Raw genomic sequence first — 23366 nt, forward strand, 5'->3', positions numbered from 1 at the left:
TACCAAAATAGGCAGTTCTAAGCTTTCTTAGATGGGTTTTAAGTATTCATGGATTTTAGCTATTTACAGGGGGGCATTTGGTACACATCCCCGCCGAATCCAGGGGGTTTATGGTACAGATAAGTATCCTACGGCAACAGCAAAAAGAAAAAAATTACTAAAGATCAATATAAATACATACTAAATGTAAATGCTTACAATAAAATTATTTGGATAAGTAAGTATCCAAATAATTAATTAGAATGTGAACTCTGATGACTACTGAAACAGAAAGCGAGTGTGGTTTGGGATATTCCGCACAGAGCTTTCATGTGGAAAAGTTTTGTAGGGGCAAATCCCTTGGAGGAAGACTTTAAAAATAGTGCAAAGAATATCCTATTCTCTTGATTCAAGACAGCATGGACAATGACCATAAACACTTAAAGGTTGAGACAATGATAGAACATAAAAAAACCGCTACTAGTGGTTAAGCTGGACTACTTTACGAGATAAATATGCTCACAACTCTTCCTGTTACTGGCAGTCCCCGGTTATCGGTGGCCTCGGTTATCAGTGATCTGGTTTCATGGGGCTTGTCTAGTGCCAAAAATCACCAAAAATTGGCTGTTTTCGGCACTGAAATTCACAGATTTCCGGTTATCAGCACTGATAATAGCATATTGGCACTGATATATGCCTAACTGAGGTACTATTAACTGGTTATCAGCACCAAAATCATCAATTTTTGGTTATTGGTGATTTTCGCTTATCATCAAGCCGTCGGAACGGAACTCCCGCCGATAACCGTAGACTTTCTGTACTTTAAAACTAAGTCATCAAAATGAATAAAATATTCTTCCCTTAGCTTCAGAAAGAAGTCATCAAGGTGAGCTTAATACTCTGAAACCTCATCAGGACTAACATTTATATTATCATCATCATCATTTATTATACTATATATCTACATATACATATGTATATCAACAATGAATGAATGAATAATTAATAATTATCTGGCGTCGTGACTACCAGGATCATTGACGCCGAATGAAGCCATTTGGACAACCAATTTGGGAAAAATCCACACACACATCATAAAAACTCTTAAAAGTTCCGCATCAGTTATTGTACTATAGCTAGCGCAAAGATGCTACTTACACATTAAACACCACCAAAGCTAAATTATTATTATTATTATAAAATAGTTTAACCAGGCCATTGAGCTGACCTTCAGCTCCCATGTGGCTGGCCTAAAGGATTAGATAAAATGCAAGGTCAAGGCCAAAAGCCACGAGCTTGGACCAAACAGGTCTTATAGGATAATAAATAATGAATTAAGATTAAATAAAAAATTGCACAGAGGCAAAGGCTTTCATACTAGAACACAAACAGGCAATAAATACATTTATTCACGTTTCCATACATTCATTCTAAAAACCCAAAGCTAAAAACTACACACATACATGAAAGCGAAATACCTAAATTTCGTTAAAAACTCCAACTTCTTTTAAAAATTCAACAACACACTCATAATCATGCTGAGCTTCTTCACCCAATATCTTTGTCAAACTGTAACTACCATCTCTATCTCTTTTGTCTTTAAAGTGCTGCTCTCTCAGTTCCCGATGACTAGGACATTCAACTAGCAAATGCTTAATAGTCATTGGGACGAGACAGTCATCACAGTAAGGTTGGTATTCACCACTCATGAGATACCCATGTGTCAATCTTGTATGTCCTATACGGAGGCGGCATATCGTTACTTCCCATTTCCTAGGCATAGATTCATATTTCCAAGGGTGTGTACGTGTGGCAAACTCTTTCATTTTATTTGGTCCTGCTTCGTTCCATTGCTGTTCCCATAATCTTGCAATGAACTTTGATATACTAGGAAAAAAGTCTCTATATGGTACAGCAATTGGTCTTGGTATCATATTGGTTGCTGCTGATTTAGCTAGTTGGTCTGCTTTTTCATTTCCATATATATTTACATGTGCTGGGACCCAGCAAAAAGATATAGTAATCCCTCTACGCTGATGTAGAAATACCCACTGTGAGATTTTCAATGTAATTGAAGGATCAGTATAAAATTTCAATCTTGTGCCTGTAACTGTAAATGCCCACTGTGAATTTTCAATGTAATTGGATGATCAGTATTAAAAATTTCAAGTGCCTGTAATGCACTTTTGGAATCACAAAAGATGGTGATATTAGTGGAATTCTGGAGGGTTGCAATATGTTCCAATGCTGTTAAAATTCCATACAGTTCCGCTGTGAAGTTCGATGCTACGATGGGTAGTGCTCCTCTGCGACTAAAATCATCACTAAAAACTCCATATCCGACTCCATCATCAGTTTTGGAGCCATCAGTAAAAACAGATGTAGAGCCTGAGTGCTCTGCAGCATGTTCTAAAAATAATACTCTGATTTCTGTATCTGATTTTTCTCTTTTAATACCTTTAAAATATTTACAAAATTTAATTACAGGTAATTTCCATGCTGGGGTAATTGGTAAATTAACTGGACATACAGGATTTCTTGACATATTCATTTTCTCCAAGATCTTTTTCACTCTAAAACTAAAAGGCTTAGGAAACCTTGGATGATTTTCATAAAAGTTGTTAAAAGAATTTCTATTTGCTGCTTCAAAGGCTTTAGAGTTGGGGATTCTCTGAACCCTAAACCAATATCTGATAATTGATGATTGGCGATATAACTCTAGTGGGATTTCTCCCGCATCAATTAATAACTTAAGATGGGAGAAGATCGAAAGGCACCTGTTGCCAAGCGTATACCGGTATGATGTACTGAATCTAAGATAGCAAGACGATTAGATGAAGCAGAAGAATATATTTCACATCCATAAAGTAATTTTGAAATAATAAGTGATTTGTGTAGCTTTATAACTGTCTGCCTGTCTGCACCCCAGTTGGTATTAGATAATACTTTCAAAATACTTAATGCTTCAAGGCACTTGGTTTTAATATGTTTCAGATGGGGAAGCCAATTGAGTTTTTTGTCGAATATGAGGCCTAAGAAGCGTACCTCTTCAACACAGGGTATTCTATGGTTGTACAGATAAAGGTCTGGGTCGGGGTGTACTCTCCGAAGGTGGCAAAAATGCATAACAGTAGTCTTACTGGCTGATATTTTAAATCCCTGTTGTTCAGCCCAATTTACTATCTTATTTATTGTCAATTGTAATTTCCTTTCTGCAACTGACATTCGTGATGCAGCAACAGATATTGAAAGATCATCTACGAATAGGGTACTCAATACATCCTTGGGTATAACAGACGCGACACCATTTATTGCTAACGCAAAAAGTGTGACACTAAGCACACTTCCTTGTAGGACACCCTCTTGGGCTTGGCTTATCTCATCTGATAATGTGTTGCCCACTTTAACTTGAAAATATCTACATTTCAAGAATGCTTTAATAAATAGGTATGAATTGTCTTAAGAATGCCATGCCTCCAAGCAGTATCATAAGCTTTCTCAATATCAAAAAAATAGTTATATGGTGCTGCTTGGAGGCAAATGCTTTACATATGGAGGTTTCCAGCTGCAGTAGGACATCTACTGCCGAGTGCATCTTTCTAAATCCACATTGTGAGGGTGAAAAAATACCATTACGCTCTAAATACCAGACAAATCTTGTATTCACCATTTTTTCCATCAACTTGCATAAACAGCAAGTTAGTGCTATTGGTCGATAACTAGCCACTGAAAAAGGGTCTTTACCTGGTTTAACAAAAGGTAATACAAAAGCCAATTCCCATATGACTGGGTAGCTACTTTCACGCCATAATCTGTTAATTATACTTATTATAAATAGTTTTGTATTTTTTGAAATATGCCTAAACATTTGATAGGGAATTTCATCCGGACCAGGGGCAGTGTTAGTGCTGCTGGCCAGGGCAGCATCAAATTCCCTTTCTGTAAAGGGTAAATTATATGGCTCTATCTTATCTGTGGAAAAGTCTAATCGCAGTTGTTCTTCTCTTCTTCTATATTGATATCCAGGGGAACTGTCAGATTTTTTTGAAACTTGGGCAAAATGATCGGCGAGTTTATCACTTACATCTTTTGCGTCGGCGATGAGGTTGTCATTAACTTTAAGTACTGGGGGAGGACTGGGAGTAAATTTCAGCAATCTTTTTTATTTTCTTCCATATACTGCAGATAGGTGTTCGGTGGTTAATGGACGATACAAATGACGCCCATGACTGCCTTCTAGCAGTTTTCATTGCCTTTCGAAAACGCGCTCTATTCTGTTTGTATATTATCATGTTTGCTATAGTTCGGTGTCTACGATAACGTGTAAGTGATGTTCTTGTGACTCGGTGTAACAGTGTGAGCTCTTCACACCACCACGGGACTGGGCGTCGCCTGAAAAGACCTGTAGTTTTTGGTATAGAATGTATACCTGCTGTATGGAATGTCCCATTTAATAAATCGATTGCATCATCTGCCGTTGGGAAGTCATTTGCGTCACTTTCTATTTCGCTTAGTTCTTGAAATTTGTTCCAATCTGCTTTTTCAACATTCCACCGTGGAGATCTTTGAACTGGTGGGTCATCATTAGAATTTATTATTATGGGAGCATGGTCACTGCTATGCCAGTCATCATTCGTCTTCCATCTGAAATCCATTGTGCAATTGGAACTAGATATTGTAAGGTCTAAGCATGAGACTGTACCTGTCTGGATATGGTAATGAGTAGGTTCTCCGGTATTTAAAAGTCCTAAATCTTCATTTTCTATTATGGAAGCTATAATATTCCCTTTTTGATTTGATGTCACATCTCCCCATAAAGGATGTCTGCCATTTAAGTCTCCCATGAGAAGAAATGGTCGTGGAAGCTGATGAAGTAAATCAATTAGTTCTTCTCGAGTGATGGGATTGTTTGGTGGAAGATAAAGGGAACAGAGTGTGTATTTTCGTCTTAGGTGAATTTGAACCGCAACAGCCTGTAAAGGAGTATTTAGTGGGATTGGAAAATGAGGAAGGTCCCTGCGAACATAAATAAGGCAACCTCCATGTCTTCCCACTTCCAAATTATATTGTGTTCTATATGATATATACTCTCTAGGGCTAGGTGTGTGGACATCAAGCATTGTTTCTTGTAAACATACAGCAATAGGGGAGTATTTATAGAGTAACACTTTAAGTTCCTCATATTTTGCACGAAGACCCTGACAATTCCACTGCTTTGCTTGTAAATTTTTGATGACGATTGTTTTTCTTCGCCAGTTTGCTCATTGATTTTGGTTTTATCTTTTGTTGGAGTTAATGGAGGAGAGGATGAGGGTGTTCTTACCCTCTTCATTTGTTTTTTTCCCTCTAATTCCATTAAATCAGGCAGAGATTCTGCCTGAGATAATGCAGAAGGTGGAGTAGAGGGAGGTTTGAGGGAGATATCCAGTTTGTTATATGAAATATTTATTTTATCCGTCTTTGCCGATTGTGCTCTAACCTTACTAGGCTGAGCACTTGGCCCAGTATGTCGGGCCACAGGAGTAGAAGCATCCTTTATTGAGGATGAGGAAGGATCAGCAGATTGGAGTGGAGCCCTAGTGGTGGAATGTTGAACCACAGGGGCTGAGGCATCCTTCATTGAGGATGAGGAAGGAGTAATGGTTTGAAGTGGAGCCCTTGTGGTAGTAAGGGCTTTAGAATAACTCTTGGCTCTTCCCAAGAGTCGTCTTGCATGTCCAATACTGATGTGCTCTGTATATGCTTTATTAACTGCTGCTGTTTCAACTTTAAATTCTTCACATATTTTATCAACTGATTTGTGCTCTAGCTGACAATTAATGCATTTAGGTATATCTGAGCATGGGCCATGTTCTAGGGCAGAGCAATTATTACACATCTTATTATTTTTACAAACTTTAGATGGATGACCAAATTTAAAACAATTAAAACATTGTAATGCTTTTGGTTGAAAAGGTCTAACTCGCACTCTTTCATTTTCTATTACTATATGAGATGGTACATTACTGTCTTCAAAAGTAAAAATCATCACGTTGCCATTTGGGACCTTTTTCACTTTCCATACAGTTGGTGGGCACATATCTAAAATTTCTTCTTCAGTAAACTCGTACAAGTCTCTATCAAAAACAACACCTCTTCCATAGCTAAAATTTAGGTGAGGACTAATTTTCTCTATTATATCGTTGTTATCAACTTTCATCATTGTTAGCATCTGTGACTGAGTTTTAGATTTTGCATGAATAAGTACAGAGCTCTTACCAAATCTAGTAATGTCACCACTCATTATGCCACCTATTTTTTGCTGAAGGTACCTACTAAACTTGTAATAGTTGAAGTTCTCCTCCTTGGCTTTAACTACCAGCCATTTAGGAGGTTGGGGGACTCTTATTTTGTCAACGTTGCTACTATTGGAGTTGATTGGATTCCATTCTGCAGGTTTATAAATGTCTAAGTTTCTTGGGGCTTTATCCGTCAAGGCTCCTTTAACTAATGAGTTACATACATTCAAGGTATCAATACTACAGGTTGCTTTAAAAGCATCTTCATGTTTATCAAATGTTACCCAAGCTTCCCATTTTCCTTCTGTGTCAAGAAAGTTCATACAAATCTCTGCTATATTGCCAAACATGTTCAAAGATGTTGAGATATCCTCATAGTTACACTGAAGTGGAATATTTTTCATATGCATAACTTTCAAATGCGTCACTCTACTATTATTGGCATCTGGGGGGTTCAAAGAATGGTCTTTGTTTGAGCCAGAAGTCGTCAACGGTGCCAGTGAGTCCATTTTCCCAGGGGATGTGGGTTCATAGTCCGGATCCATATTTGGTTTACTAAAAAAAAAAATAAAACTCTTACTACTTGGTTATATCAAGAAAGTATCGTGAGTCACTCAGGTATTCACATTCTCCACCAATGGCACTAGTGAGAGTTGACTCCCAATGGTCCACCCCATACCCTACCCATACAGGATAGCACCAATACGTTTGTGGTGGCCCAGGTATAAGCCAATCCGCCTGCTGGGAGCTCTGATTCCACTAATGGGAATCAACTCCCCACCACAAACATATTGGTGGGCTTCCGGACAAAAGCCAGGAGTCCCACCCCCAGAAAACCAGCTCCCCCTGGATTCCGATGGGCCAGTCCCTGGAGATGGTTCCGCCTTCAAGATAGCAATGGGAAAATCCCATTACTTACTCTCAGTTCCAAACCATATCAGGTGGTGACTCAACCACCACAACTCCCACTATTAGCTTCAAATGCAAACCGTTCCTAACCAACGATCCCTTCTCAGACTCACCTTAGTAGTTAAATTAGACGAAAGTGGAAATGTCCACACCATTTATTGCCAAAAGTTTGTAGGCGTTCCGTCAGGATCCGGCCTTCACATGTATATCAAGAAATGAATCTCTAATAACCAGAAATAAATTCCTCTGGTTCCGCATTGACAGTAGCAGGGAGCAAACTCAGGGTACCAGACTGATAGGTGAGTACACAACCCACTCATCTATGAGAAAATAGCCTACTGCTAGAAGTACAGTTGTATGTGCGAGTGGTCATATGTTGAGCAGGTTAAGTTGGATGGTATTTGTATATACACATATACATTTATATGCATATTCTCTAAGTAATCAAACGGTCATGCTATAAATGAAATATTGAACTCAAAAGGACTTCTGCCTCACAGTTATGTCAAAGTAGTTTGCCAATGAGAAAAGTCTTGTTTCTTTGGTGCAAGAACTTGAAACTTTCATATTGAACAAAGGATGGTGGAAAATTGATAGAGTAATCAAAGCCCTAACACAGTTCTAAGAAGCTTCATAAAACTGGAAACTGGCGCAGTGGCATTCTGAGAACCAGCTTTAGGTGTTACTTTCACAATTTCCTCGTTTTTCTAGATTAAGCCAGCAACATGCCGGTACATCACCTCAGTAGGTTGTTCGTTAAGCACTCACTCCACAATACAGTTACGTGCACACTAAGTTGTGCCTGTTAGGTGCAGTGCTATTGAACTTAAAATACTTTACTAGCTTTCGCTTTCATCTATTACTCCCTTTTCCAGAAGGCACTGATTTTTCCTGGTAACATGCCTTAACATAAGCAGTGTTAACTTCTTACTTGTTTTAATAGGATCTGAGGTAAATGCATACAAAAGAGTGCCAGTCAACAGATTCATCTTCAGTGAGAGCAGAACACTGAACTATGCAAGCGATAAAAACTAAAATATAAACCAGATCAGGGTTGAAGACCCAAAGACTAAAGGACAAACCGAGATGGTAAAACACAGCAAATCTATGGATGAAGATGGCAAGGCAATAAACGCTAGAGAATGAGACATAGCATGGAACATCATCATTGACATCATTATTATAAAGGATTAGTTTATCCAGACTTCTGAGACTAATAAAGGCTCTTCTTCAGCTGGTTTATCAAACATCAGTCCATGACAACTTTCATAACCTGTTGTAACACAATTTGTCTTCATTCCTACCGACAAGTGTTTAAGAGCAATCAGATTTACTAGGCAAGAGAACAATGTCACATCATGTACATTGGAAGGAATTATGTGAGCTATATATGGAAAGAATGACATTTCTGATTCCAGAGATGCCCTATCCCTTTCTGCTAATACTGAAGCCATCCCCTTCTTCACTAGTCCCCAACATCACTGGGTAGACATCTCCTCAGCAAGCCTCCATATAAATTGTTACATGCTTTAGCTATGACACTGAACCATAGCAAGAACTGGAGTCAGTGCTTCTTTCAAGCTACACTAAGGAAAACTCATATATCATAAAATAAATACAAAGAAAGCACATTATTATATTAAAAGGCATTCACCAATCTTGTTTCTGCTATGATACAAATTAACCTAATAAGATATCAATGCAAGGAAAAGCACCTGATAAACTCCCAATTTCTGTAAAACTGTATCAAGGACAGGGAGCATTTGGCAATGGAAGTGGAGAATTCTTTAATAGGTTGTACAAATTCAGCATTCAACTTTCTCCTCCTTTAACCAGGTATGTAGACATATGAAAACAGTTAAATAGTTCAAAATCTGTATGAACACATTTATATTCAAAACATTTCTGAAATATTTGCTGTTTTTTTTTTTTAAGGATAATTGCTTTTAATTATGTACTACTAGGTATATCATTTCTTTGTCTTTATCAACCCAGCTGTAGTGTCAAAATTCATTCCAAATACTACATACAAAAATTATTGTAATCCCTAACCTCGTTGCAGGCCTGTGAGCTGGTGCTGATCCAACTGGCCAAGTTTCTTCAGCTTTCTTTCTTGGTGAATATGGCCTTACTCTTGAAATTTCATTTCTTGCTTTTGAAATACTGGAATCGACTCGTTTCAGTTCCTCCTGCAAGAAGAACAAAGAAATGAAGCAAATATATAAAAAAAATTATATATGCAAAATCAATTACAAGTAGTACCTGGTTATCAGTGGGGGTTCTGTTCCCAACAGCGTGACGATAAGTGAAAATCGCTGACAACCAAAAATCAGCGATAATACAAATGGCGATAACCGATAATCGGCGCCAATAAGCGGGAATCAGCGCATATCAGTGGCAAAAATTCAGTTATCGTCGCTGCTAGACAAGCACCATAAAAATGGGTCACTGATAACCTATGTCACCGATAACCGGGGACTGCTTCTACTGTACTGATACATGAGTGACAACCACATAAAAATGGGAGAATTTTACCAAAATCAACCATTTTACACTAAAATACTCAGATACACATCAATACAACACTGGTGGAGACATGCAAATATTTGTGACTGAATTCCCACAAACTAGCAGCCCAACTGCTGTTCAGAATCACTGTGCTTTATCAACATAATACAGGCAGTCCCTGGCTTACGATGGGTTCAGCTTATGATGTTCCGAGGTTATAATGCTTTTCAATTATATTCATCAGAAAATATTTCCAGGCTTACAGTGCTTACGTCGCCGATCTAACCGAATAAATATAATTCCAAAAATGCATAATAATCAATATTTGAAGGTTTTTTAATAAAAAATGCAATATAAATGCAGTTTACATAGGTTTTGTTACAGCCAAAGCATTAAAAGTAAGGTTTTCTTAGGATTTTTGACAATTTTCCGGCTTACAGTACAATGATTTTCGGCTTATGATTTGTCTCAAGAGCAGAACCCCCGTTGTAAGCCTGGGACTGCCTTTACATATAAAGATTCTGTTGATGTTAAATAACATCATGCAAAGTTCATTCCTTGAGATTCTATTGATATGAGTGATTTCCCTAAAAAAAATGTAAAATAAAATTAATCATAAATACTGTACAGCAACTCCTCGATTATTCACATTCACATTATCCCAAACTCAGTAGTATCTGCATGTAACCAGTGCCCCCCAGGATCAAAGATGCATGGCAAATATACATGAATTTCATAAAAATTTAAAAAGTGCTTACACTCATAAACAGGCTGAGAAAGGGTTTGGGGATGATGGGGAAACTTTCCACTGTTGAAGAGGGGGGAGGGAAGTATTAGTAACAGGCTCAGAGGAATAAACATGCAGAGAAAGTGTTATGGAGGAGGTAGGTGGCTGGGTGGGAAGGTGTTTCACAAGTGGAGAGGAAGTGAGAATGCTGTGAAGGATGGGTGGAAAGGAGTAAGCAGGAATTTAACTTCTGTAGAGCTTTTACTTTATTTACTGTTTATGTTTTTTTTTAACATTTTATTCCGATATCATGTAACTTGTAATAAATTAATCATGCACAATGCAGAGAGAGAGAGAGAGAGAGAGAGAATTTGATACCGTGCTAAAAACTCCTTAGAGGGCAAGGAAGGAAAAGTTTCTTTGGCAGCTTAAGGACTCCTCCCCTGTCTACAGAGCAATTACTTTGACATTGCAAAAGTTGACAGTTGGATTTTTAGAATGTATCTGCACTGAACTTTGTCATAGGACATCCCCTTGGGTTATCCTATTATTTCTTCCGTTTCCTTGGGAAAGACCCATGTTAGACCTCTTCTCTTTGCAGGAAGTTAGGGGTCTTCTATTCATGATCTCAGAATTGTTTGGTGGAGCAGAGGACTCCCTTCTGCCTTCTGGGCACTCTCTGGGAGGTTGAATGGTGGAGTGCCCTACCTCCCTTCCTCAGACTTTCTAAAGTTCCAGAAAATTGTGCTCGACTCCAACACGCTGATGTGGATTTGGTTGTCCTGTATGGTATGGTCCGTGCTCCTGTGGCTAGGAGCTCTTCGAGATGAGCACCCCAACCTTTGTCTCCAACAGAGGGACGTCCTATGAGGTGATCCCTTATGATGACATACGATCAGTATGCTACCCATCAGTGGAGGCGTCCTACGATGATAGGACCAGCCCCCCCACCCACCCTTTTAACCAAGGAACCACCCTGGCGACATTCCTGAGCAACGCAGCGCAGAGCCAACACGGACCTTAACTACTGCAAAGACAAGAACGCTAGGGTACTGAGAGACATTACTGATCTGGTCATTGGATATAAAAGGTAGGTTAAGCTAGGAATCGAACCTAACCTAACCCAATCCTAAACTCTTGAAGAATGGGGAAAATTGTCTTGCAAAATTCATGAAGCAGAAGAACATGCTCTGGGAAAGAGTATATCTGACAGATATAAGCTCAAACCAACTAGGCTAGGATAAGATGAGGAGATATGTTTAAACAAGCTAGGCTATGCCTAGGACCCAACCATTTAGGCTAAGCTAAGATGGAAAGGAAGGTTTGAACTAACTAGGCTAGGCTATGCTAGGCTAAGAACTCAACCACTTGCTAGGCTAAGAGCTCAACTACTTAGGGTAGGCTAAGATGGTTAAGATAGTTTTGAACTAGCTATATTAGGCTAAGAATTCAACTACCTAGGCTAGGCTAAGCGGGTTAAGGTAGGGTCAAACAGCTAGGCTAGGCCAGGATAAGTTAGAAAGGGCAGTAGTTCTTCATCCTTCCTTTGCCTTGAAGCTGCCTTGGTCTAAACTCAAGTACCTATCTGTGAATAGGTCTGAATCGCACGAATAAGAGCCGGGTCAATACTCTTGTAAGAGCAATTTAAATATAAATAAACAGTGAAACGAGAATTCTTCCTACCTGGGAAGAGTTGAAGTCTTGGGTGAACAAAAGACTTCACATTCCCACAATGAAGGCTGTACATGCTTGATTGAATGAATCCAATGACTTGCTCTGGAGGACATAACAGTTGGAGATCGATCTCATAGTATGTTGAAAACATGGAACATCCGTCTGAAGCTACCTAGGGAACTCCCGTCAGTCTTTGCTGTGGTCAAAAGGCATTGCACAGACATGCTGAATTACCATTGATAGGTCATCACCTCTTCTACCAGAAGGAATACGCTCCTGAATGATGGAATAAGATCTTAAATTCACCTTTGACTAGGAAGAATCAGGCACGTGGCCATGCGATGAATCACACACATGGTCATGCAGTGAGTCACAAACATGGACGTGCGATGAATCATGTACCCAGTCAAGCAATGAAACATGTACCTACATGATTGTGCAACAAATCACATACATGGTTATGTGATGTAGGACAATGCACATGTGTACGTTAAGGAGAAAAAGATCACACTCTTTGCCTAGAAGAGGCTCAACCCCTGACTCTGGAGATGAACAACGAAAACTAGGATCGCCATCACATACATGGTCAGGTGATGAATCATGTACACTTTAATTTGAAGAAACACATACAGGGTTGTGCGACAAATCAAGTAGTACACAGTCATGTGATGTCGAACAATCCATGTGTGAACGCCTGGAGAATGAGAAGACAATGTCTAGACTTCTTGGTCACAGGATGAAGAAGCACTACTATGATGAGACACACGATCAACGACAGCCTCATGTCCATGACCGTTACTGGAAACAAGTCCATGGGGATAACTGAACAAAAAAAAAGGGAAGAAAGCTTGAATCTCTAGAAGAGGAAAACATCTAAGAGGCCCTGGAACAGCAACCTGAGAGGGGACCACATTCGACTTCTAAATGGGAGCCTTGTCATCCTACACCACTCTCAAACAAGCTGAGGGGAATCTGTAGAAACTTCAAGGTTTCTTCAAACTGGAGAGAAATGATGAATCGGAGTTCTGAAGAAAACTGAGAGTAGGAAGCATATGAAGCACCTTAATAGTCTTAGATTTCTAAGAAATCAAAGAACTCAGATGAGCAAACAATCCATAAACAGGATAAAGGTTGGTTGCTCTCTCTACTCAAGTGTCTGAAGAAACAAAGGAGAAGATACTAGTTTGGGAAAATTCCTGAACTAATATCAGACTTGGGTTACCTCTCCAACTCGCCAAATCCAAGGAAATCTAGCACCAAGTACCAAGATCTGTAGGCTCTTGAAAAGAAGCACAACTGGAACAAACCCCACTCCTACAGCAACTGGAGGGCATTGCCAGTAGTGCACGTAAACATGAAGAAAAGCAAAGAATTTACCAAGAAAATCCAACGCGTAAGGTAGTGGAAGACAGGTCACTGTTCTCTTGAACGCAGCGTGAATCAAAACTATATTCATCATAAGGAGAATCATGACATCACAGGCCCCTTTATGATCACACAGCAGACTACTCCTACAGGGAGAGAGAAAACAATGCCTGTAAGAGCAGAAAAACATATTTAAACAAAATTGTACTACAATTTTATTTCATATGACAAAAAGGCGTATGAAGTTGAACATCATCAGATGACGAAACATCAGAGGGAGATGAGAAGCAACATCAGAAAAGTCAATGACGGGAAAGAGACAAGATGGCAAATCATGACTGGTCTTAAGCAAGTAGATGGGACCAATGCAATCGGAGATTGTCCGCTATAAAAATTCATGTTGAGGAAGTGGAGGAATACTCCTATGCTAGACAGCCGAATCCAAGTATATAAACATTGTCTGTAACATGACCCCACATCTTGAACATCCCAAATCATACAAATTCTGAAAGACTAAAACATTACCATGTTCCCAGACAATGTGTAGCAAGATATTATTAAAGAGAAATAAAACAAAGTCTTAACACAAATGTTTCTTTATATCTTAAATATAACAAATGCAAAATGCTAAAGAATAAAATGTAGCTGGCCCCTCTCTCCCTGAAGGGCAATATCCCCGATACTGCAATTTGCATCTGTCCCACAGGAACATGAATATGGGAATCCTGGAAGGCCATATAAATAAGTTGAAGCTCATGGGACTTCTGGGCTGGATAAATATGAAATAAACCACAGACTTAGGTAAAAACAAAAAACCAGGGAGGAGAGCAAAGCGAAGGTTCACTCTCCAAGGCGGTTGAAGAAAGACTGATGCTTCACTGGATTCAAGCGCACTCTCTCAACTTGCTTCCACCTCAACTACGCATTGGATGCCAGATGCCACAGATTCCTTGCATTTACAATCTTTGATTGTTTTTAACCAGTTTCCAGCTGACACCAGAAGATTTATTCTATTGTTAAGACCGAAGGTTTGTTCCACGTATAAATAACTGCCAATTCCAGGGAGCCGTCCCTGATGGTTTTGTCAGCACATGACAGGACGCCAAACCAGTCTGATGAAAAGTCCCGTCAGGTCACAACAGTCATCAATCTTCTTGGCAAGGGCTCCTATCGTCCAGTCTAAACAACTAAAAACTTCAATAATTTTAAAACTGGTCTTGACCAAATGATAGAGCTCCGTTCACGAGAACATATCTTCACCAGCGAGAAGGCGGATCTGTGAGAACAAATCAATAAAGCTGGAGAAGTCCCCATGGGAAGAAGCAGTAAGCCAAAGAAGGAGCTTCTCCAGTGGCGTAAGAGAGGTACCTCCTACATGAAAGTCAAGAGGGAGGGGAACAGAAGACTGCTTTGCCTTGTTCCCTCTTCTCTGAAAGCCAAATTCCAATCTCATTTAAGGCTTTCCTTGAAAAGAAGAAAGAACCAACTTGGGAAGCTTGGAACCAACGTCAGGCTGCTTCCCCATCATAAAGGTTGATGCAGGAGAAGCAGGAGTGAATAAGGTCAGAAAGCTTACCAAAAAATATCTGAGGAGAGTTGCATAGGCTATGGGAGAAGGTTCCTGATCCAGAACTTCATCATCCGACAAAATCAGTGAAGGAGTCAAGTCCAAAGGAGCCTTTGTTACAGCTGGCACTTTTTGTAAAAGGCCCAAAATGTCACTGAGTTGGTGTTGGATGGGCACCAGTGAAGGATAATGCACCATGGAAGCAGGAGAACCCAAAGCAGACAGCTGCGGAGATGGTGCCAGGTGCTCAGATTGGCACTGGGCGCTTGGGAGCTGCTGAGCACTCAGGAGAAGCAGATGGGCACTCTATGAATGACAGGCACTTAGAAAGAGGACGACAGGCACTTACACAAACTAGTCAGGCACTTTGGTGCCAAATACTGGCTCTTCAGCTGGGTGCTCTAGAGAAGTGTTCTGGACTGTCCCAGCAGCTACACTCAGGCTGGGGGCTACACTCTGGCTTACAGGGAAGCAGAGGCAAGCAATCCACATCAACTACGCGCCTCTTCAAAGGCCAAGACTTGTCCAGAAAACACCACTGGCACCTCTTGTCCAGACTGGAATCCATAGAATCAGAGGATAACCTGGACGCCTTTCCAACAGCTGTCCATCGAAGCCTGGGACTGGAAAACAGGCTTGACTAAGGAGGCCAATACTTGTGGGCAGAGCCGTATATAAAGTGAGTTTGGCCAACCTTTTGACAGGGCTCCATCTTGCTCCTGTCCTGACCAGCCACACTCATCCACCTGAGCGATGTCTCAGCGCTCTCTCTCTCTCTTCAATCTCTCTATCTCGTCCTCTTCGTCTCTCTCTCTCTCTGCTGATTGTTAGCTTAAGCTTCCTATCAACCATTAAGATGTTTATTAAAACACTCATGATAGTTTATAACTTTGTTATAGTTTTAACTTTAAAATACATAACAAGTATTATGAAGTAATGTACATGGTTCCAAAATTAAATGTTTCCCTATACGTATTCATTACAGCTTTTCTCATCATACTCTTACTCCCTAGTTCACTTCCTTTTGATTTCAATGACTGAGCCTTATGAATATTCTCTTGTTTTTAGCATAAATATGTAATCTTAAACTGAAGAAAAACTTCAGGCGTTTACCCTTAATGTCATGGCAAGAAGGAAAGGTTATAATTTTTTGTCCGAGTGTTTACCAAGGGCACTAGTCGTCATAATAAATTGCTCATTTCCAAAACTATTTTCATTTGCCCTAAAAATATTTTCTGCATTCTGAAATAAACTGAGGCAGGCATCTGTGCTATGAACTAGGCAGTTTTCTCGGTATTCTTTTGAATGAGTCAACCTTTGAGAAGGATCTGTCTGTGTTGACTGGTTGCTCTCTATTGTTTGAAGATAAAACGTACAATGATTATTTGACTTTTAACCTCTTTTATGCAATAACCAAGAATATCATGTTGGCTGCTCAGTTTTGCTTGATTAATTAAACACTTGAGAACTGGTCAAAATTAGGTTCCTCAGTTTCTTTTTCAGCATCACCATTTGTTTCAACATTTGGCTTATTAAGAAAGTCAGCAGACTTCCGGTCATCTACATTATAATTACTTGCACTTGAGCATTTAAGAAATTATGCAACTGATATCAATTTCAAAGACTGTCACAATTCTAAGGCAGTTGGCACTGGGTTTTTCAGTCTTATGGAGCTAAACAAGTTTTCTAGACAATCTTGACTAAATCTGGATGTCAGTACAAATCTGTGACCTTTGGCCAAATAATTTCTTTGGAGATTAAGTAGGGAAGTGGTAGACAATATCACTCCCGTTTGAACTGGCTTCCACTGTGCATTAACTCCAATATGTATTTTATGAAACACTTGCAACTTACTCAAGATGCAGTATAGCTTGCTTATAACAGGATTCATTGATGTTACTTAGTGCTATGATTGGATGTCTGCTTCACATTAAATCGAACCACTTATTAATCAGACCAATAAACCAAGCTGTTGTAAGTAAGTCTTTAATGTATCCTTTGCATTCAACAAGTAATGAAGTCCTGCTTTTACCAAATTGCTAAAGAAAGTTAGAGCACCTGATACTTTCATTTTCTCAAAATGAGATGGATTTACATGAGCTTCAGTGAGTTTTGGCACAAGCTTCAGATCTTTGCCTTCCTGAAAAGATAAACTTTTGGCATGTTCAGCTGTCACCTCCATCGATGGCAAATCAAATTATTTTACCATGTCATCACTCAAATTAATGCTATTATCTTTCACTAGACACGACCACAAGTTCTTTATAATATGTGGTACATCGTGCATGAAGTAAAAAAATTGTTATCCGCTAATAGGATGAGCTATCTTATCAACAATTTTACAGTTCCTGGCACAAATAATGCCAAAACTCTTTAGAAAGGCCCTAGTTGTACTCCCCATGTCTGATGTGATGGCACTAAAATGCAATCGCAATCCAATGTCTTGTGCTCCCTGCAAAATATCTAAAACCAAAGGTTTTAAAGTTTCCCCCATGACGGCTCTGGTGTGACACTGTCAGACAGAAGCAAGATGGGGCCCATCAGTCAGTGACGTCACCTGAGTGGTTCCAAGCATGGCCAAACTCTATATATACAGCTCTGGCCGTGGGCAAACCCCACTAACCTCCATTGGACTTCCAGTATGCCTCCTCCCAGGTTTAGGGGAGTCTGACAGGGACCTACGTCTAGAAGCGCTGGCAGTACAAGCAGCCACCTCCTCCACTAACACAGTATTGTCACTTCTATTGCTCATTTTGTCCATTAGAACCTTAATAGACACCTCTAAAGGGCCATAGTATTCACGATAAGCCCAAATTTCTGGTCAAATCTGGCTTTGAGACTGGCAATGGGGTTGAGGTCAGAAGCATGGGAGCGAGGTAAAGAAGTAGGTGGTACAGTCAGAGGGCTGGTGATTAGAGAAAAGACTGTTACAGGAAAATATAACAGGCATATCTACTACACAAGAAGTAGGTGTAGACTGCAATAGCTAAAATCCTATTTTTGGCTCTAGCAGCAGCCTTTCTTTTCCTCTCTTTCAAGCTTGTCCAAATGAGCCTTAACACCTTCCACTTTCTCTCATCCCAGTCCATGCATTCGTTACAAGTTACATTACTCATGCATACTTGTCCCCTACAATTAGTACAGATTGTACAAAAATCATAAGAGGCCTTAATCAGGCTGGTCTTGCAGCCTTTGCTGCAATCAAGAGTACTAGATGCACTATCTCAAAAGCTAATAACATGCATGTAATAACTATAGTGTGTAATTTAGTGTTGAACTGCATTCTCTGTAAAGATGCACTTTGCCATGTGGGCTATTCATAAAATATCCATAGGTCAAATAAGTATGACCAATTAAGAGATAAAGTTAAATAACTGCAGGGTAGCAATCGTTCTTGTCTCCAAAATGGCCATACTACAGGAATGGATTTGATCTGCTTTAATTTGGTATATTAAGATTCATTACTCAATAAGATGATGAGTTTTAGGGTCATTAAATAATTACTGATTGGGATGGTTACACTTTATCTGTTCAGATTAACTCTAGCTTTGACTCCATTATCGACACTTTATATCCCTTCGCAGTCATATGGGCAGGATTCAACTTATTTCAGCTTCATGCTGGCTTCATATAATTTTTCAAATGAAATCTTGATTTGTTGTACATGAGAATGTTTAGAAAAATAATTTTAAAAGATAACAATAGCACTTCTAATCACAAAAATTTTTTTTTTGTGTATTTTCAATAATTTTAAGTGCTGAATTCACTACACACAGTTTTCCAGTGGAAGCAGCACTGTTTGGTAAAGAGCTGATTCATTTCATTAGGTGATATTGTATTGAATCCTAGCTGGTATACAGCATTAAAGTGATATTGCAAAGGAAATGTTAAACACACCCAACCTATTTCTCAACACCTGGTTAGCAAAATACATTAAATCACAGAACTATCAAGACACGATTACTAAAACTGTTTATTAATCCTAAGTTAGGATGAAATTTACTAAAACTTACCTGCAAATAAAACTTATGAAGAATGTACATATCTGAGGCTTCTGCTACATTGGAGACTGTTGCAGCTTCCCTAACTAGAGAGCTTGTCCCTATCAACTGGAGGTGACTTTCAACTTCTGCGTCATCTCTCAATCGGTAACTCACATACTGTTGTCCCTGCAAAAGGAATGTTAATTATTCAATAGACACATAATCTTTGTAAAATAAACTGACAATACAAATAATTATATGTTACCTTCCCCAATACCACACCAGCCACGTAAAAAGGACCCAAGGTACTGCATTCGTTATAAAGTGTTTCAACGTCTCTTGAGTAATGTGTTGCGAACACTGACTTACACTTCCAAAAAGTCGACTGTAAGATGGAAATTGGAAAAAGATTCCTTTTGAATGCTAATGAAGTAAATACTGCTCTTATTTCATGAGCTTTAATCTTGCATAAAGGTACGGCTCCTCTCCTATTAGAGTGTGTGCCTCTGAAATAAGGTCTCTGACAAAAAACATTAAAGCATTTTAAGACAGAGGCTGTGAAGGATTGAACTTTTTAAATAATCCTTAAGAGCTCTTAATGGACCAGGAGTTCTTCCTATTTCATCTGGGTCTAGTATTTCAGTCAAACTTTTTATTGCAAAAAGATCGAGGCCAAGTTTTAGATGGAGTTTCGTTCTTAGCTAAGAACCCTACAAGAATTAACATAACACTGCATTTTCTTGGGTGAAACCCACTCTCCTCTCCAATGCATAAATTTCACCATCGCTTTTTGCAGTAGCTAAAGCTACTAGTTTTTTTCTTTTAAATCTCTTGACTGTAGGGGTTCGAAACGGGGACTTAACAGCCATTTTAGGACTGCATCTAAGTTCCATGATACTGATTGAATCCCCTTTTGCTTTGAAGCATCAAATGATTTAATTAAATCTGACAGATCCTGATTCATAGCTAACTCTGTCCCTCTGTGGCAGAATATAGAATTTAACATGGATCTGTACTCTATAATAGTTGATGTGGAAAGACTTCTATCCTTCCTAAGGTATAGCAGGAAGTCAGCTATTTCTGCTATAGATGTTTGAGTAGAGGAGACACCATTACTCCTGGTACACTGTAATTGAAGATAATCTCCTGCAGCTGTTTTTGAAGAGCCCTTTTTTCTGAGCAATCTCCTGAAAGTTTGTAACCTGTTAAGAGCCAGAGAATACAAGTTTTCATGGAATTGCCTGAAGTGCGGTTGTCTGAAAAGCTGTTGTTTTCTTGGAAGCAATCTTGGAAAACCTGACAGCAGTTTGAGTAGGTCCGAAAATAATTCTTTTGTTGGCCAAAATGGCATAAATTTATTTGTTTGTCCAGTCCTGTAGCATGGTATCCGTTACCCAAACTAGAGGATCTGGAATAAGAGAACATAATAGCAGGAGACTGTTGTTTCTAGAAGACTCGAAGAGATCCAGTACTTGGCTTTCCCCATGAATTCCAGAGGTCCAGGCATACAAGAGGGTCCAGGGTCCATTCTTTTGGGAGAACTTGCCTCTGGCAGCTTAATTTGTCTGCCCGTATATTGAGCTTCCACTGAATGAAGTGCAACACTACCTTTATATTATTCTGGTTCAACAAAAGAAGTTCTTCCGCCATCTAATAAAGGGAGGAGTAGGTTTCCCCCTTGATTCTTTAGGTAAAATGGTGCAGTCATGTTGTCTGTGTGGACTGCTAATGTTTTTCTGGATAGCTTCGACTTACAGAACTGAAGACCAAGGTGTATTGCCTTTAGTTCTTTGACATTTATATGCCAAGCTCACTATAGTATGGACTTCTTCCCGGAGACTTCCTTGCTCCCTAGATGAGCTCCCAAACCTAGATCTGATGTGTCTGAGAAGTATTCTCAGAAATATTCTAGGCTGGGGTTCAGAGGGAGGAGGGACTTTCCTTCTGAAAGTCTTTCTCTGCTGTTCCACCACTGAACATCCTTTACTCCATAGCTACCGGGAACATGAAGGAATCTGGGAATTTCTTCCTGTTCCAGCTTGCTTTTAAATAAAACTGCATTGGTCTCATGCGAATTCTCCCTAAGGAGACAAACTTCTCCATCGAGGATAGCGTGCCTAGGAGGCTCATCCATCTGTTGGCCTAACATTCTTTGAGAGCCAAAGTCTCTTCCACTTTCTTGAGACAGGATTCTATTCTTTTCGGGGCTGGAAAAACCAAAAAATCCCTATAGTTGATCATCATCCCAAAATATTGAGTCTCCTGGGAAGGACCAAGATTTGACTTTTGTGCATTTATTAGAAGACCCAACTTTGAATATTTTTCTAGCCTAATCTTTCCTATGTGGCACAAATGTGCAATCTACCTACCTGTTCACATTCTTTGGTCCCAGAATAATCCAGCTTAAGACTGAACAACACCACAACATGACTTACAACCCACAAAATACTATAAGACAGCTCTCTCTCCTACCCTACCAAACACCAAATCTGCATGTCCTCTACTTCACACACTGTTATTGTTTACCTTCCCACCCAATGTTGCTGCCATCTTGTCTTCTATGACATCACGTTTCCCATACATTGAACATTGACCACATTTCACCAATAAACTAAACTGATATATAATCATACTTATCTATTTCTCCCTCCCCTCCAACCCCTTCCTAACCTAATCCCCTCTAATCTCCTTTATTTGCCAACTCTTTACCCTCTACATGATTTCTAATATTTTCCCCTGAAACTTCTGCTTAGTTGATACATCAGCTATTTGATCCTTTCCTTTTATTCATATCACCTCCTTCATTTCCCCAGATTCTATTTTCTTTATTGCTGCAATATGGAATTTTCATAATAAAATAAAATTTTATTGCAAACTTACCGAACAATTATACAGCTGTAGGTTCCCTAAGAATGGCAGATAATAGATTCAAAATTTCCGCGGTGGCGCCGCCATCGCTGATGTAGTTGACATCATCTCCCTTCACTCGAGGGAGCTACAGGTACAACTGCCCAGGTAACATCAATTCGTTCTGCCCAGCCATCCACCTGTGGGGAGGAGGGAGGGCTTTGATTAATAATTGTTTGGTAAGAATGCAATAAAATTTTATTTTATGATGAAAATTCCATTTTTATTGCAGTCTTACTGAACAATTATACAGCTGATTACCCACTGCAAGGATGGGGGCTGTGGATGTAAGTTTAATTCAAAAATAACATACGATTCTTGAAAAAAGACCCAAAAGCACTGTTAATGCCTGTTGTACCTTACTTTGTAAGAGAGCTACTGCAGGAGAATACTGCCTCTGGTCGGTGCTCATCTTACTTAGTAGAAGGTTTGGAGTATCACCAATGGGTGCCTCTACATGGAGTGGAAGATCCTCATAGTCATGGTGTTCAGCGCTGACTCAACGAAGACACAACAAAATATTACCCTTGCTCTGGGCTAAGACCAGAAATAACCAACATGAAAACACAACTGTAACCTACACCGAAATAAAAACCTTTACCCACCAAAACTAAAACTAAAATGACTGGTGAGTACTCCAGGTACATTATACCCCCAGACTTCCCTTTAACTCGTCAACCTTGATACAAGGCGAAACATAGGTTAACAGAGGGAGCAACCCCCTATGTCGTTTCTCCCAACACCATGCCAGCTACCAAAAGTGGACCGAGAGACATACAATCTTTGAATACTGTCTCGATTTCTTTCAAGTAATGCGTAGCGAACACAGATTTAAACCCCCAAAAGGTACTTTGGAGGATAGCGGATAGCGACAAGTTTTGTAAAAAAACGAGGGAAGTCGCTACCGCTTGAACTTCGTGCGCTTTCACTCTCAGTAAAGGAAACACTGCATCGCTAGCTTGAGAGCGTGCTTCGACAATTAATTCTCTCAGAAAAAAGGAGATGGCATTTTTTGAGAGAGGGCGAGAGGGATTTTTAACAGAGCACCACAAACATTAGACTGACCTCTAATTTTCTCTGTTCTGCGGAGGTAATATCTTAATGCCCACACGGGACATAAGAGCCTTTCTTCTTCTTCCTGGCCAAGGATTAGAAGGGTTCTCGTTTTTTGCATGAAAATTGAGCTCCACGGAGCAAACTGCGTCGCCTTGAGAAAATCCCACCTTTTTGTCCATCACGTGTAGCTCGCTAACTCGTCTACCTGATTCTAATGCAACTAAAAATAATGTCTTCTAGGTGAGATTCCTCATAAACGAAGAAAGTAGCGGCTCAAAGGGAGGACCCAAAAGCCGTTTAAGTACTATATATCGAGATTCCATGCTATCGAGCCCTTTGACGATCTGGAAGTCTCAAACGATTTAATTAGATCGGATAGATCACTATTCGTGGATAGGTCTAGTCCTCTGTGT

The 23366-nt window shown here is 39.5% G+C and overlaps 1 protein-coding gene across 9 annotated transcripts in view; it reads right to left on the minus strand.

Annotated features, from left to right (window-relative positions):
• Nucleotides 1-23366, minus strand: part of LOC135226962 (chondroitin sulfate glucuronyltransferase-like) — a 148680-nt gene that overhangs the window by 72589 nt on the left and 52725 nt on the right. For all 9 annotated transcript variants that reach the window (XM_064266658.1, XM_064266650.1, XM_064266654.1 and 6 more), the window contains 2 exons: nucleotides 19021-19176; nucleotides 9219-9355 (listed from right to left, as the gene is read on the minus strand). In XM_064266658.1, the coding sequence (XP_064122728.1) occupies nucleotides 9219-9355; nucleotides 19021-19176 (293 nt within the window). The remainder of the gene's footprint in view (nucleotides 1-9218; nucleotides 9356-19020; nucleotides 19177-23366) is intronic.

The sequence above is a fragment of the Macrobrachium nipponense genome, chromosome 15, assembly GCF_015104395.2.
Source record: "Macrobrachium nipponense isolate FS-2020 chromosome 15, ASM1510439v2, whole genome shotgun sequence".
NCBI lineage: Eukaryota > Metazoa > Arthropoda > Malacostraca > Decapoda > Palaemonidae > Macrobrachium > Macrobrachium nipponense.